The 15,708-nt window shown below is 48.6% G+C and overlaps 9 protein-coding genes across 9 annotated transcripts; 5 read left to right on the top strand and 4 right to left on the bottom strand.

Moving 5' to 3' along the window:
• Positions 1 to 47: 47 nt before the first annotated feature.
• Positions 48 to 1,570, bottom strand: AKAW2_60329S (uncharacterized protein; the record flags this gene model as incomplete). The annotated part of the gene is made up of 5 exons (XM_041692443.1): positions 48 to 245; positions 304 to 504; positions 577 to 820; positions 907 to 1,411; positions 1,537 to 1,570. The coding sequence occupies 5 exons, from the start codon at positions 1,568 to 1,570 to the stop codon at positions 48 to 50; spliced, it is 1,182 nt and encodes a 393-aa protein (XP_041545827.1).
• Positions 1,571 to 2,197: 627 nt separating this feature from the next.
• On the top strand, positions 2,198 to 3,208 carry AKAW2_60328A (aldo/keto reductase; the record flags this gene model as incomplete). Its single annotated transcript, XM_041692442.1, has 1 exon — positions 2,198 to 3,208. One exon carries the CDS (start codon positions 2,198 to 2,200, stop codon positions 3,206 to 3,208), a length of 1,011 nt encoding a protein of 336 aa, XP_041545826.1.
• A 172-nt stretch (positions 3,209 to 3,380) lies between these two features.
• Positions 3,381 to 5,620, bottom strand: AKAW2_60327S (Zn(II)2Cys6 transcription factor; the record flags this gene model as incomplete). Its single annotated transcript, XM_041692441.1, has 3 exons — positions 3,381 to 5,109; positions 5,168 to 5,274; positions 5,330 to 5,620. The coding sequence occupies 3 exons, from the start codon at positions 5,618 to 5,620 to the stop codon at positions 3,381 to 3,383; spliced, it is 2,127 nt and encodes a 708-aa protein (XP_041545825.1).
• A 157-nt stretch (positions 5,621 to 5,777) lies between these two features.
• AKAW2_60326A (dihydrodipicolinate synthase family protein) lies at positions 5,778 to 6,822 on the top strand (the record flags this gene model as incomplete). The annotated part of the gene is made up of 2 exons (XM_041692440.1): positions 5,778 to 6,236; positions 6,295 to 6,822. 2 exons carry the CDS (start codon positions 5,778 to 5,780, stop codon positions 6,820 to 6,822), a joined length of 987 nt encoding a protein of 328 aa, XP_041545824.1.
• An 844-nt stretch (positions 6,823 to 7,666) lies between these two features.
• Positions 7,667 to 8,014, top strand: AKAW2_60325A (uncharacterized protein; the record flags this gene model as incomplete). Its single annotated transcript, XM_041692439.1, has 1 exon — positions 7,667 to 8,014. The coding sequence occupies one exon, from the start codon at positions 7,667 to 7,669 to the stop codon at positions 8,012 to 8,014; it is 348 nt and encodes a 115-aa protein (XP_041545823.1).
• A 314-nt stretch (positions 8,015 to 8,328) lies between these two features.
• Positions 8,329 to 9,549, bottom strand: AKAW2_60324S (sialidase family protein; the record flags this gene model as incomplete). Its single annotated transcript, XM_041692438.1, has 1 exon — positions 8,329 to 9,549. The coding sequence occupies one exon, from the start codon at positions 9,547 to 9,549 to the stop codon at positions 8,329 to 8,331; it is 1,221 nt and encodes a 406-aa protein (XP_041545822.1).
• A 494-nt stretch (positions 9,550 to 10,043) lies between these two features.
• On the top strand, positions 10,044 to 11,843 carry AKAW2_60323A (uncharacterized protein; the record flags this gene model as incomplete). The annotated part of the gene is made up of 4 exons (XM_041692437.1): positions 10,044 to 10,262; positions 10,315 to 11,025; positions 11,086 to 11,442; positions 11,499 to 11,843. The coding sequence occupies 4 exons, from the start codon at positions 10,044 to 10,046 to the stop codon at positions 11,841 to 11,843; spliced, it is 1,632 nt and encodes a 543-aa protein (XP_041545821.1).
• A 289-nt stretch (positions 11,844 to 12,132) lies between these two features.
• On the bottom strand, positions 12,133 to 13,307 carry AKAW2_60322S (zinc-dependent alcohol dehydrogenase family protein; the record flags this gene model as incomplete). Its single annotated transcript, XM_041692436.1, has 4 exons — positions 12,133 to 12,599; positions 12,661 to 12,914; positions 13,038 to 13,107; positions 13,175 to 13,307. The coding sequence occupies 4 exons, from the start codon at positions 13,305 to 13,307 to the stop codon at positions 12,133 to 12,135; spliced, it is 924 nt and encodes a 307-aa protein (XP_041545820.1).
• Positions 13,308 to 13,905: 598 nt separating this feature from the next.
• Positions 13,906 to 15,169, top strand: AKAW2_60321A (uncharacterized protein; the record flags this gene model as incomplete). The annotated part of the gene is made up of 4 exons (XM_041692433.1): positions 13,906 to 14,364; positions 14,414 to 14,602; positions 14,683 to 14,966; positions 15,025 to 15,169. 4 exons carry the CDS (start codon positions 13,906 to 13,908, stop codon positions 15,167 to 15,169), a joined length of 1,077 nt encoding a protein of 358 aa, XP_041545819.1.
• Positions 15,170 to 15,708: the final 539 nt, after the last annotated feature.

Genomic DNA, 15,708 nt, shown 5'->3' with positions numbered 1-15,708 from the left:
CGCTACAACAGTGTGACCAAGTTGGCAAAAAACAAAGGTAATAGGTACTAGCCAGCTTGACTTTTCCTGGATGTAAGAGTTCCCACTGAAGAGGTGTCGGCCACGTCTTGCAGGGCCGTATTGGGAGGTCTGAATGGGGCACGCGCAGCTCGTAACACATCTCCGATTTTCTCAAATCCAGGAAGTCGACCTCTGTTGTCCCGGTATGAATTATGGCCCGAGGGTTGAGGAAATACAACTCCTGGCTGTAAGGGGGCTGTTAGTTTGTCACACAAGTCACTGCAATGGTCTCTGAGGACCCACTTTGGTCAGGATTTTCGAATCCCTTGTGTTCCCGATCATTTCGGAACACATAAAACTCATCAAGATATCCATGTTCGGAATCGCTGCGTCTCGGTTCGCGAAGCTTAGGAATTTAGACTTTCGAATGACGAGCCCCCTAAAATCGTAGTGGGCCTCTAGAACCCTGACCTGGAATCCGGCGAAGACACTTATCAACATTATCTGATTTTGAGTAAGATGGGTGAGCTTTTCAAAGACGAGCAGCTAGAAGGCTGACGCAGAGATGCTACTCACAGGTATGACATTGTGGTTGGGAAAATCGTCACTCTTCAGCCTAGTTAACATGACCGTCAAAATGGTCAAAGCCTCCGACCTCGAAAGCTTCTCATTCATCTCTGACCGTGTTAGCGTTGCGAGCAGAGTGTGGGGCATGTTGAGCTGGTTCCTAGCTACATAACCGAAATATGGTGTTGATCCACGCGATCCCCAAATTGGGCGATCAAATTCTTCGGCGACGAGCTGCGGTGTAATTCCCCCACTTCATGTAAGTTTGTCAGCTCAGGATTGCTTTCTTTGATTAAGGGGTGTACAGACTCAAGGTCTACCCAGGGAGGAATGACGTACCATTCGACCCATTTTGCGTAATGTGACAATGTATTAGACCACCCATACTCTGATTCATAAACGCGACTGCCTTCCCTGAAGTAGTATTCAATAGCGTAAATCAACTCGTAAAGCTGATCAGTCACTGTCCGTGGCCACGGAGGGGGGCTGTCCCAATCTTCTGTGATGTCGTTGATGGATTCTTGGGTTTGAGCATCGGTAAGGTCAAGTCTGGGAATATTGTGCGTTCCGAGAGGATTGAAGAAGACTGGTGAGAGCTTATCCCGATGAGTTCCAGCTTTTGAGATGTGTAGATCCTCACATATAACACCGAGATCTTTCTGAATATCAGGCTCAATCCACGTGGCTTCATAGTCTGCAACTGCTGCGAAGATACCACTGATTTTTTCTACCACTTCGGAGCGCACTTCTTGGTGATTGGCCTGGTCCTTATTAGACTGACCGAGCGAAAAACGAAGGCGTGAAGCCATGTTGTCGTGATGACTTCCGTCAGAACTGTCTTTGGCTGATGGAAAGATATATTAGCTTGGACAATGGGTTCAAGAGGGGTTTATGGAGCGAGGAAATAATCAGGGCATTGCTCTAAGGATGAGGGGCTGGGAGGTTCAGGAGTCACAATTGAATGCTCACCGTCAGAGAATAAGCACATTGTGGAACAACGCATTAGTGTTACCCAAAGGTGGGCTTGGGGTGGGAAGTATCAGTCACTGAATAGATTAGATCAACAACTGAATATGCTGCCACAAATCTGAAAAAGAGTCCATCGTGGCTGACTTAAATCTCTTCACCGGGCCTCCCATCTCAATAAATACCAATTTGAAGAGAAAATGAATCGTGGAATAACCCATTGTTCTGGACTTGCTCCATTTTCCCATGATAAGCCGATGTGTGAGGGCTTTGGGAAGCCCATCGTTTCAAGAACACGAAGAGCATTTGTGAATAGAGTTTATCAACCATGTGTTAATCTTTGCCACAGAAGGTACTGTGGGATCAGCCTTCTAAACTAAGATATTAGTTAATATTGATGGTTGAAATAACAGACCTGACAGGGATAGTAGAACCTTCCCAGCCAAAATGTCCATTGCGGAGAAAACCCCGAAAGTAGTACGGAATCCCCCGCCCGCCGGGAATCTTTCCGACCTCTCAACGAATCTTCCCCGGTCTCTCCCTGACATTGATGACGATCAAGGCCAAAACAATTTAAACATCATGGAACAAAGCCACAGCTACCACCATTGCACAGTTATCATAGCTACAATATCCATAGCGGTAACATTCGCATAACAACAAAATGGAATACCAACGCCTCGGCAAAAGCGGCCTCAAAACCTCCAAAATCATCCTCGGATGCATGACCTTTGGCAATCCCGCCTGGGAAGGCAGTCCCTGGGTACTTCCGGAAGACGAAGCCCTCCCGTTACTCAAGAAAGCCTACGACAGCGGAATCAACACTTGGGACACAGCAAACTCCTACTCAAACGGGACATCAGAGATCCTAATCGCTAAAGCCTTGGCGAAATACAACATCCCACGAAGCAGAGTCGTGATCATGACCAAGCTATACTATCCAGTCTTCGACCCGGATTCTCCATCGCGACCCAATCCCGCCATAAATGACGGTGAGCTGGTGAATCAGATGGGCCTGAGTCGAAAACATATCTTCGACGCGGTGGAAGAGTCACTTGCGCGACTAAACACGACGTATATTGATGTGTTGCAGCTACATCGACTGGATGATACCGAGCCAGAGGAAATCATGTGTGCGCTGCATGATCTCGTCCGCATGGGCAAAGTTCATTATCTGGGTGCGTCGAGCATGTACTGTTGGCAGTTGGCGCGGTTGCAGTACACGGCGAAGATGAATAATTGGACGACGTTTACGAGTATGCAGGGACTGTGGAACTTGCTTTACCGGGAGGAGGAGCGAGAGGTTAATCCATTTTGTAGGGCTGAGGGGATTGGGTTGATTCCTTGGAGTCCATTGGCTCGTGGGCTATTGGCTAGGCCGTGGAATGCGCAGACGTATCGGTCTAGTCAGGATAAAAAGACGGTCAAGTGGTTCTCTGGGGAGCAGAATGAAGTTATTGTTTCACGGGTGGAACAGTTGGCAAGGATGAAAGGGTGTAGTATGAGCGCTGTTGCTATTGCGTGGTTGTTGAAGAAGGGCGCGTGTCCGATTGTGGGGTTGAATAGTATGGAGAGAATTGAGTCGGCGGGAGAGGCGTTGCGTGTTGAATTGTCTGATGAGGAGGTTAGGCTACTTGAGGCAGAGTATAGGCCTCTCCCTGTGGAGGCTATATAAATACGTCCGAAGCAGGGGCTTTATAGTCTGTGCGCTTTGTAGGAATGAGATACAAGTAGGACACTTTGGTTACTATGTGCTGATAAAAAGTGGATAAGTAGTATTGAAGAAATTATCGGATATATGTAGCATCGCAAACGACTATGAACATCAACTTCCCAGACTGCCATACCTACGGCATGAAACTCGACACTAGGTCAGGAAAGGTAAATTCCCCCATATCCGTGAAGAGAAAATCATCAACAGGAGGCTCGGTAGAGCCCAATAGAAACATATTGTTCATAGAGCCCAAGGCCTGGGCTGAGTGTCCTGTACCACCAGCTATCTCTGCGTGCTGAACCGCAGGAGGCAAGATATTGCCAGTGTGGCTAGTTCCAGACATACCATCCAGTCCTAACAGGGTGACCGTCTCGGAGAGCTTCCGGGTCAGCCCAGGAGCCATTCGGCGCAATGGGTGATATGTGATGCATTCTATCCTGCGAAAGACTCCTAAAACCGCGCTAATGAGGTGAAGCTCCCCGTGTAGATCAATGTTTAATTGCACATGATGATTGTGACATATCTCCAGTAATAAATGACCGGCAAATGCGATCATTACATGGAAATAGTGTGGCATGCCAACGAGGTTCTCGCTCATTTGGGGATCAGTTCGAATCATCTCAAAAATGGTGACGGTCGCCTCATGAGCCATTTGGGCCGCGGATAGAAAAGGAAGGGGGATGGGATTGCCACGGAGCCCTTTGAACACTTGATGACCAAGGTATAGTTTCCCAAACTGATAGTGCAGCTCCAACCCTCTTCTTGGAAATTCCCCGATATGCGCATTCGTGACGAAGAGGGCAGAGAATCGGGTAAACCATCTGTCGAGCTGTCGCGAGTAATTCGTAATCTGATGAGTAAGGGCCGATGGAAGCTGCATCTCCTTGTCGGACCCCAAGACATCTCGAACTTGGCCCATGATTAAAAGCAGCGACACCTGCGACAGAATTCGCACGTCTGACTCTGTTGCCTCTGCGCGATGTAGGTATGATTCCCAGCTTACCGCAATATCCTTATCGTTCCGCAGAAGCGAGTCGCGGTTGTGGAGGATCGAGAGGTGTTGATCGCAGACGAATAATAAATACCATAGGCGGATGCGATCTGCTGCAACTATTGGTGACGAGTTTGATGGGGAAGAATACTCGGGCGGATGAATGCCAAGAAGAGAGTCGAAACTGCGATGGAGACGCATATCAGCTGCTCGACGGATGCCATCACTAGACAAGATTCGTGAAGCATCTGCAAGCCAAAAAGAGGTAATACATAAGGCTCGTAGATATTCCACGTCACGCTTCTCAAATAGAGACCGCGCAACCTGGGAGCGAAACTCGCGGTTACACGCTTCGTAGGTTTCCTGATCATGGGGGTCATGGAGGGCTGAGACAGTGCATATGGCAGCGAGGAGTGTTGGAGATTCCTTGCGTAGATGGGTTATATCCTGATTCTCATTACAGATGCCATAGAGAAAGTGATCTAGACGGGAGAAGTAGCGGTGCAGTAGCTTTTCTGCTGTTTCGACTGTGATGATGCCTTTACTAATGAGATCCACTCGGCCAGTAGCGCGAGTGACACCTGGTGGAATCTTCGTGGCGTTTGGAGTTCCATGTTTGGTGATATCGAGGAAGGTATCAATAGGAGCCTGCACCGCTGTGGGTGACTCTGGTGGGGATACCTCGCATCCTTCCGTTGGACAAGCGTCACATTCACGGTCTGGCCCGATGCTTTCTGCAATAGTCCCCCTTTCAATTCCCTCATTTGCTGATATTAGAAGTGGCCTTGGGCGTTGAAGATCTAAGGTCTGGCATATGGTGTCAATGGTCTGATGCAGATTCTGTACGTCGGTCCTCAGGTGCTCGACATTTCTGTAAAGCATACAAGTTTAGACTAACATAGTTTGAGGTGGAAGAGGGAGAAACTGACTTGGTATCTTCAACCAAAGATTGAAGACTTCGATTCAGTACACAAGACAGCGATCGCCGGCGACATCGAACGCAAGGTGGACCATTTTCTGGCATATCACATTTTGTCTAAGGCGTGAGTATTAGATTGAGCGATGTAACCTCTTAGACACCGAAGTTTCACCTTGTTTTTTCGACAGGCCACACATGCAGTGACCTTTCGGGTGATACTGGGCAAGACATTGACCAGCGATGGGATTGCTGAGGGTTGTTGCGGGCTTCTCTCCGCGTCCTGACGGGCAGGCGACTCAGACCGACCGGGATATTCCAAGGAGCCTTGCTGCTGTCGGGAGCTGGCCGAAGCTGGCGTGAGGGAGCCAGCGACTTCTTCCCTGTGACCGTCGGCTTCCGCTGTGGATGCCTGTCGCTTGCGCTTGACCATGTCGAATTGTAGGGCTTTTGATATCGCCAACATGTCATTTGTCTGATGTTTCTGAGGGTTGTTGGGCGTTCAGCCCGGTTACCCCGCATTGTCGGTTATGTTTATCCCGATCTTGTCGGGAGAAGCCCGAGTGGTTTGTTATAAAGACACTAGTAGTTTGTAGTATTGAACAGTATTCCAGATAACAACCATGACCTCAGCAATTCCGCACAAGAGCAAACCGTTGCCTCCGGGCATATATTGCCCAGTAATCTCTTTGTTTAAAGGAACACCACGGCAGGAAATCGACTACGACGCTTCCTACAAGTTCTTCACCCATCTCATCCGGAGTGGGATTGACGGACTCGTACTCGCTGGCACAAATGCTGAGGCGGTTCTGCTATCGTCAACTGAGCGAAAGGAGTTGCTAAGAACTGCTCGACGGGCGGCTGTGGATTTAGGGGTGGGTGACTTTCCACTGGTGGCAGGGATTAGTGGACAATCAACCAACGAATCTCTTCGCCTGGCTGAGGACGCTCGTGAGGCAGGAGCAGACTTTGGGCTACTTCTGCCGCCCAGCTATTGGGCTAAAGCAGTCACAAAAGACGTCATTTTGGACTTCTACACGGAGGTAGCAGACAGCAACATTCTCCCAGTCGTTATCTACAGCGTAAGCTCTCTTTCCACACATTATGCTTGCATGAAAGTGGGCTGAACTAGGACCTTAGTTTCCAGCTGTCTGCAATGGGGTGGATATGAACTCGGATGTCATGTCCACATTGGCGCAGCATCCCAACATAGTCGGGGTAAAGTTGACTTGCGGTAACGCTGGCAAGGTTACCCGGTTAACTCAAGAATATACCCATGAACAGTTTGGGGTATATGCGGGCTCATCTGACTGGCTCATCCCTTGTCTCAGCGGAGGCGGGTCAGGCTGCGTGACAGGAATTGCCAATGTTTTCCCGAAATCAACTGCCAGGCTATTTTCTTTGTGGACGGCCGGGCAGCTGGAAGAAGCGAGGAAATTGCAGGGGCTGATATCCCAGGCCGAAAAGGCCTGCAAAGAAGGCATTGCGCCCACCAAGTTTGCCGCTGCACATTTTGCCGGACCAGTCGCCGGAGTGACGGACCAAGCAGCATTCCTCCCTCGAAAGCCGTATAAAGCGTCATCAGCAGCAACACAGGAATGGGTTATCGGTGTGATGAAGCATCTTGTGGAAATTGAGAGTTCTTTGCCAGATGTGCAAAGGAGGTGAAAAGATAGGCCCTGATCGAAGGATCCTGTTTCATAATTAGATTATGTTCGAAGCTACTGAAGGTGATATGAAAATCTACGAGTTGCTGCAAATATTAGTGAACTACTGTACCTGTTATGTGTTGGTCTTATATTTGTACTGAAATCTCGTTTGACTTTCTCATCATCAAAGCAGCTTCTCGGATGTCGCTAATGACGAGTTTCCGACATCTCATATTTATAGATGTGGCCACAGTCAGAGGCTCAATAATATGCATAACAGTAGCTTTGATTTGTATTTATATTGCCAGGAATCTCGACTCAAGATAAAACACAGACAAGGTTATTTATTAGCATGATTGGAACTGAAACTCGTAGTGAATACTAGGAGCTTGTGATTTTCCTAGGCAGTGCATAGAGCAGGTGCCACCCCAGAACACCCCAACGCCAAGTTCTCCTCATTCGTGATTTAACCCCCTTAATAGTGGCTTAGACCCGACCAGTCGGTAGACGAGGCAATTCTAGAGGGAGGCGGTGTAATTCAGAAACGAGCTCCAGGATTGGCGCGCTACTGCGCTTCGCTTTCGATGAACCAGACCGGTCAACTTGAAGATCTGTCATTCTCCTTCGCAGATGATGAAACTTACAAGCTTATTCTGTGGCAAGCATACTGTAGCTTTGCATGGTGACTAACAATGCTTCTGAATTTAACATAAACACCGTTCGTTTCACCACTGGGCGTCCCTCTTCCCTTCCCAACATGGTTTCTATTTTTCCACTCTTAAGCACTACTTTATTGACCAATACATAGGCACCCAGCCATGCTCGAGAATCTTTACTGACTACTGCCACATTCATACAGTACCATGTCTCTACTCATACTCCCCGAAGATATGTCTACGCAACAATCACCCTCTCCAGCCGCCAAATCTACCCGCCATGGCTTCCATGGAAACGAATATAACCCCCTACAGGGGCCTTCTGCAGATACAATCGGCGTCTTCGTCAATACTGCTTGGTCAAGTGCAAATGCCCGAGAGGAATGGTATACTAGCTTTGCAGACCAAGCCACACGCTATTTGCGAACGCCTAGGTTATATGATTGTTTGATTTTCAAACCGTCGCACGGGCTGCGGCGTGCTTCGTTATTGATCTGGAGCCGCCATATGAGCCTTTCAGTGATTGGAGAGAGACTTAAGGATCTTACAGATTGAATAAGTGCGTTGGTTTATATCTTTGGGGGCGGCGTATTCATCCGTCTTACAGAAGAGCCTGTGAGAGGACATCACAGTCTAGAAAGATATTGACTGATCTTAGTTTTGGCTACACCTGTAAACGCTAGGAGTCGCCGATTTCCTTTTACACCTATCGTTACATAAATTGTTTCTTATAAGTGAGAATACTCGTCCTAGATAGTCTTTTCTATTCAATGTGTCTGATGTATGCCGTCACAATAACTAAAACAACCAAAAGCAAATCTGTTATTAAAGAGTTCCAGGCAAGTATACGCCCCCCGAGGCTGTGTCATCTACTCTATGTATCCCAGTCTTGTCAACATCCGTCTCATAGATGCTGATAACCATGCAGTCAACCCTCCCTCAAAGAAGTCTTCCTTGAGCTGCACGTACTTGATCCGCTGTCGCCAAAATGTATACGCAATGTGGATCGTCCCGTCAGCACAGATCATGCTGGGATACGACAGCTCTCGATTGAGCTTTCTCTCGCTGTTGTTCGTCAAACAATACCCATCCCCTTCCTCTAGTATGCGATGCTTCCATGTGTTTCCCTTATCATCGCTCCAAGCAACACACAAGGGAGCTCTTGGTGACCCCCAAAACGACTCCCTGCCGTCCTTCGCTGCTGCCTGATTTTTTCTTTCGTCCACCCCATCAGCAATATCGTCATACAGGCCTTGTCTTCTTCCGAGAGCATCACGCTTGGAAGAATGATTGTAAACTAACACTACCCTACCGGAAGGCAGCACATCAAAACAAATGCCCGCATTCGGGTTTGGGAGGGAGGTCGGCTGTGGGGTACTCCAAACTAATCCATCTGGCGATGTCGCCAGGTAGACGTTGTCGGCCCAGCGACTGCGGAACATGCCCAGATACGTTCCGTCCTTCAGTCTCTGGATCTCCATATGTACACACCCCGCGCTTTCGGGAATCTCCGATTCGGTCCAGGAACGGCCCTGATCCCTCGACACGCGGATGCAGGAAATGTCATCATTTCCGAGCCAGCGCTCTCCCGGCTGCACACGACACTTGAAAACTGGAACTACCCAAGCCCCATCATCAAGGACAACTACTGGCTGTCGGATGAAGGTGCCGGTATCGTGAAACAAGACCTTCTCACCGCCCCATGTGGTGCCGCTATCGGGGGACACCCGATACTTGACAATGGCTGTGTCCTGGTCTCCAGCATGCTGAGAGGTGTAAAGAAGCCATAAGTTTCCGGTAGGTGTGTGGAAGAGAACGGGATTCTGCTCGCTCCGGGTGTGGTCGTGGGTCATCTTCGACGCTTCCGTCCACTCACTCTCCCCGCATCTCAGCCGAGAAAGATAGATGCTGATGTCGGGTTTTCCTTCTAGACTTCCGCCAAACCAGGCACATAGCAGGTCGCCGTTCGGCATCCGGAGTAGATTAGATGCATGGCTCTGTACCGTGGGCGCAGGCAGGTATGCCTCGCGGTAGAAGTAGGGTTTGTCCACGGAACGGATTGAACTGTCCGAAGGGAATATGGTAGCCATCGTCAACAAAAACAGACTGGCTTAGATTTGTGGTCAAAACATCTCAGCTTCTCGCTCAGAATGCTCTCTCTTTATTTCCAGAGCTCCAACATGATGGCCTAATGAAAGTGCTTTGATTGGCTGATTTTCACAAAGGACCCAGGCCTTTCGGCCCAGCGCCGACGAGCCCTCGACGCTCGGAGGACAGTCCGATGATCGGCTACAGAGCATAGCTTGGATTGATCTCCGCATTTACCCCGGATTCAATGCAGCTATTGCTCTGGGGTAATGCAGATCATGCCGAAACAGTCCAAGAGGGGCTGTGATCATGCGCAGCCTCCCCTCCATATAATGGAGCCCATTTTCGGTAGCAACCAGGGTGTATCTCGTCCTATGTGGGGAGAGTCATACCTTGGCTTTCACATTGACCAGGGCCAGAACTCTTGTCATTGCACGCTCAAGTGGCCAAACATATTGTCATTTAATTGTTGTCCTAATATCAAAGCCGCGTCTCAATGGCTGGAGGAACCAGCATCTGGGCTAGCCAGGAAGCCAGAACCGATCCCAGGCAAATCTTCAATGGAAGGTTAGCCTATCTTCTGATCACTCTTGCCTGGGCTGGTTGGTTTTATGGCTTCGATACGGGGAATATCGGAGGCATTCTCACATTACCATCGTTTGAACATGCATTTGGGCTCGACAAGCTGACTACCGCAGAGCTTGATAGCCGCAAGGTACCATGCTCGCATACTCCCTCAACGCAACGGAAAATGCTGACCGGTATAGGGGACCATTGCAGCAATGCTCGCAGCTGGCGGATCAGCTGGCTCTCTCTGTGCAGCCCCAACCGCCGATTTCCTAGGTCGCAAGTGGTCTGTTTTTTTATGGGGGTTTGTGTTTGTTATCGGTGGCGTGATGCAAATGATTGCCAACTACAAAGTACTCATTGCTGGTCGCTTCATCGGTGGAATGGGAGTTGGGGCCAGTTCGATGCTATCTCCACAGTTTCTTGCTGAGAATTCACCAAAGTCGGTGAGAGGGTCGGCAACAGCCATGTACAACCTCATGATTCTAGCGGGATTGATGGTCGCCTTCTGGATCAATTACGGTGTTTCTTTGTGGTCATTTCCCGGTGTTGAGCGAGATAACACCCAATGGAGGACGGCAATGGGGATTCAGTTGATTCCTGGGGTCTTGATGTGTCTCATGATACCTTTTGTTCCTGAAACGCCTCGGTATCTGATCAATCATGCAAAGGAAGAGCAGGGGCTGAAGAATCTCTGTCGGCTGAGGAAGCTCCCTGCTGATCATCCGTATATTCAGACGGAATATCAGGAAATAGTTGCTCAGGTCAGGTTCGAGCAAGAATGCCATCAAGGACACAGCTACTGGGTCGTTCTTCAAGACATCATTTTCATCAAGAGCAACGCACGGCGATTTTTTCTTGCCGTTATGTTATTCCTTTTCCACAAGTTTACCGGCACTGATTCCTTGAATGTGAGTCCAGAAGTGTCTATCACTCACCATCACATTCCATACTGACAGGAATCACAATAGTACTACGCCCCAGAGATATTCGAGCTTATCGGCGTAAACGGAACGTCGAACAGCCTCCTCACTACAGGCGTCTACGGAGTCGTCAAATTCGTCGTTACAATCTTCTACGTCACCTACCTAGTCGATCGCGTCGGTCGGCGTCGACCACTTCTCGTCGGTGCTGTCCTCCAAGCAACCGCCATGCTATACCTTGCCCTCTACCTCCGCTTCGCCGGTACAAACACTAGCACCATTGGTGGGACACCAGCGGGAGGCATTGTTGGAATAGTGTGGATCTATATCTATGCCTTCGGGTGGTCTTTTGGGCATAGTGTGGCCTGCTACATTGTGGCGGCAGAGATATTCCCGACCAGAATCGTACGTATAAATCGCTGAGCCTCTCTCGTGTAACCCTGTAATTGACTCCCTTACAGAGATCCGTCTGTATGGGCTTCTGTTTCTTCGTCAACTGGATCGTCGACTACGGTATCACTCGAGCCACACCCGACATGATCACGAATATGGGCTGGGGAGTGTTTCTTTTGTATGCTATGCTGACATACTCCGGAGTGGTGTTCATTTACTTCTGCCTTCCTGAATTGAAAGGAAGGTCGATTGAAAGTATTGACGATTTGTTCCAGAGACCGTTGTGGACCATGTGGAGACATGCATATCCCACGGAAGAGGAGAAAGTGCGGCAGGGGATCCCGCAGCTAGCTAAGGGCCAAGCGAATGATGATGGGGATAAGCAATCCGTGGATCATGTTGAGCGTGTCTAGTTTATTCTATTGTCTATAGGCGGTTTGCACTCTGTGTAGGGTTCTGGCTAGGGGTGCTCTTGTTGATATCTTTGTGATATAGCTCTATCAAACTCTTAAGCTATCCCCTACATTTGATGGGGTTAATAAGCTATATAACCCTATTTGTTATCGGGACGCCCACTCGTAGTGATAATGAATCTGTGCCATATACAGATATTTCACGTTTTGTAGTTTCCACGGGAACATGCCATTCTTGAATCGATCAACAGCTGTTCACTGCTGCATAATCAAACGACATCTGCACCAACTAAACTCGAATGACAACCTTTCCAAAATGCGAGCCGCTTTCCAGATACTTGAAAGCATCTCTTGCCTGGCTGAATGGGAACACCTTGCAGATGACAGGATGAATCCCGTGTCTCTCCTCAAACTTGATCAACTCCTCGAATCGATCAGTTGGTCCATTAACAAATCCCTTCAAAGTCAAGCTGCGACTCAGGGTGAGAAGATTAACATTCTTCTGCTCTCCAGAAGCTTGAGTTTTCCTAGAAGTATACCCAATGCAGTTAATCAGCCCACCGTACGCAGCACACGCAAAGCTCTGATCCATCGTCTGCGACCCACCCGTTTCGAGAATAATATCCGCGCCATGTCCGTTCGTGATCTCCATAACCTCATTAGCCCATTCCGGCGTTTCACGATAATTGATACCAAAGTCTGCCCCGAGGTCCTTGGCCCTGGCTAGTTTTCCATCAGACGAGGAAGTAATTATGACTATACCACAGCGTCAGCGCCAAAGTCATATAACAATATATCAGTGGGCGAGATAACATACCCTTCGCTCCAGACGCCTTCGCGATTTGCAATCCAGCGATACTAACACCTCCGGTTCCCTGAAGAAGAATGTACTCTCCCCGACCCCCATTCTGTCCCAACGGTCGCGTCCCATTGATCGCCATCCACGCCGTAACGCTCGCGATTGGCAGCGTGCATGCCTCCTCATCACTCATGTGCCTGGGTGCCTCGATCAAGGCATCCTCCGCGAACACACGATGCGTTGCTAGAACACCTTGCTGAGGGAGGCCCAAACTGGTAGCAAGCGCACTCTCAGTCAGTTGGCCTGTCTTGTGGTCCGGGACGAATAAGGAAAGAACGCGGTCTCCGACGTTTCATTTGGTAACCTTTTCTCCGATGCTTTGAATGATGCCGCACATGTCTGAACAGGGCATGATGCTTGGCACTTGCTTGATTGCGCGGTGATGGTTATATTCGCCGTTGATTACTGAATTGGGCATATTAGTCGTTGCGTGCATGAGATAGAGTCGAAAGTTGGGTGAGATGGTGCCTACCTTCCGTATCGCGATAGTTTAGTGATATAGCACGGATCTGGACGAGGACCTGGTCTGGTCCGGGTGATGGCATTGGCACATCTTCTTTCTTGAGGCCGTCGATGCCGTCGAAGTGAGAGATGTAATGTTGCATGGTGGTGGCCACGGGGCGGGTATAGAGGTCAAACTTGACCGATAAAACGTCTGTAAAGAGTCTGATATTATACCCGTATCTTCATATGCAATGAACAAGCTCTCTTAAGCCTTTATAGTTCCGGCTTGTGACGTGATGGAAATAGATGTATGAGGGTCCTCGCAACCTGCATGATCCCGTGAATCCTATTGGCTGTCACGGACTGGAGAATATCCACAACAGTCATCTAGATACCCTGGCGATATGGGGATGATTGATAATCAAGAAATTGATGGCCTGTGGAGACATCGAAACTATCTTCTTGATAGACTAAAACGAGGCCAACTGGAGGACATGGAGATCTTCTACAGAACTTCAGTATTTACTAGTATGAGTGGAGTGGATAACAATCCCTTCAACCAATAGGAACCGCAGTAGCAGTCCATAAACGGTTAGCGCATACGTGACGACAGGGAGATATCCAGTTACTAATTCAACATCCAAACATACATAACCTGCTTGGTCCATTCGTTCGCTTCTTCTTGAATATCAGACAAGGCATAAGGGCAAGTAAGAAAGATTCACTCCAGAAAACATCAATTGCACATCTTAGAACGCAATGTCCCACAACATCCTCATCACCGGAGCCTCCGGCTACCTAGGAGGCACCCTCCTAGCACGGTGGAAGAAGGCCAACCTTCCACCATACGGCAAATTATACGCACTGGTCAGATCAAAGGACCAAGAAAACCAAGTTCGGAAATTATATGGTGCGGAGCCCATTGTCCTCAATGTCGACGATCATGAAACTGTTACCCAGACTATCATCGACAGAGAAACCACCATTGTCTACTACCTCATCGACGCCTACACTGCAAAGCACCAGCCCGCATTCATTAAAGGCTTAGGAGAGGTCAGGAAAAGAACAGGAAAAGACGTGCACTTTCTGCACACGACTGGCTCAAAGCAATTCAGCCGACATGCGGGTGTCTCCGTCGATCAGGCACTGTTAGATACTGATCCGAAGCTTTATGATATCCAGAAGGGGGCGCAGTCCAAGCATTACTTCGTGGCTGAAGTAAGTTGACTTCAATGCCTTTCCAATCCGTATTGCTAAGGAAATATAGTCCGCCAACACCAACGCCACTATCATCGACACGGCCGAAGCACACGACGTGCGGAGCTACATATTCGCGCCGTGTCTTGTATACGGCCAAGGGGCAGGGTTCAGCAACCAGACCTCGATCCAAGATGTTGATATTGTTCGCTGTGCTGTAAAGCTGCGTCGGGTGTATAAGGTTGATACGGATGATCCAGTATGTATTTCACTCGTACTAGTAAATTCCCTCGTACTAGTAACCACTCGAATGTGCATAATCTAACAGTGAAAATTCAGATCTGGCCCGTCTGCCACATCTCGGATACAACGGAGTTGTACCTGCACATCCTTCGGAAGATACTTCTGGGAGAAGGAATCGGTGACGGCAAGCATGGCTTCTTCCTTGCTGCTTCGGGTAGTGTTCCCTGGAACAAAGTCTACTGTGCCATGGCCAAGGCGCTTGCGAAGCGTGGCTTGGTTGACGATGAGGATGTTGTGCAGGCTGATGATCAAGTGTTGGAAAAGATGGGTGAGGCGCTTGGTGTCGCGCCAGATGAGGTTCAAGTGCTTCTTGGAGGGAGGTGAGTTATTACCTTTGGAGTGGGGGGCCTTTTAGGTCAGTGCTAATTGTGGCATTAGGTGTATGTTTACGGCCGAGCATGGGAGGAGGATTGGCTGGGAGCCAATGTATCCACCTCAACATATACTTGATGTGGCGGACGATGAAGTTGCGCTTATCATGAAGGGACTGGAGCGGGGCAATAAGCGGCCGGATATCAGGTAGAGTTATTTACCAGTTGACATACCGAAGGTTGTCAACGATACATGCAGCAGGTTGAAAGCATCATAGAAGTTTGAACTAAAGGAATATTGGCATAGGCCAGCATAACAAAATCCCAAACTGATATTTTATCCCATAATATATACGATTATACCTGTGGTATTTCTAAATAATAACAACGAATTTAAAAGCACACCTTTTTCGTCTATATTGTCAAACAAAACGAATAGGACACTAAATAAATTTCAACTTTCCATCCAAGTGTCAGAAATTAACCTGCGGATTCTAGTTGTCAGCTTGTACAGTAATATGGCAGTACCGGGGACACTGTTCCAACCGGTTGTAGTAAGTATGTATTCCCCGTGTACAATTGAACAAAAGATTTTGTAAGTGAAAGACAGACATTTAAAATCGTCGATTTTCAATCAAGAGCATTTCTGTAGAAGCAATCGCATTGACTTCGAAAGAATGACTTTCATCTCGTTGTCCCGGTAAGCTGCTTTTCTCCCCGACGCTAACCTTAACCGTCTTTTAGGCTCTGA

The sequence above is a fragment of the Aspergillus luchuensis genome, chromosome 6 (genome assembly GCF_016861625.1).
Source record: "Aspergillus luchuensis IFO 4308 DNA, chromosome 6, nearly complete sequence".
Classification (NCBI taxonomy): Eukaryota; Fungi; Ascomycota; class Eurotiomycetes; order Eurotiales; family Aspergillaceae; genus Aspergillus; species Aspergillus luchuensis.
The sequence above is the reverse complement of the archived record's forward strand: the minus strand, read 5'-3'. Positions and strand labels throughout refer to the sequence as shown.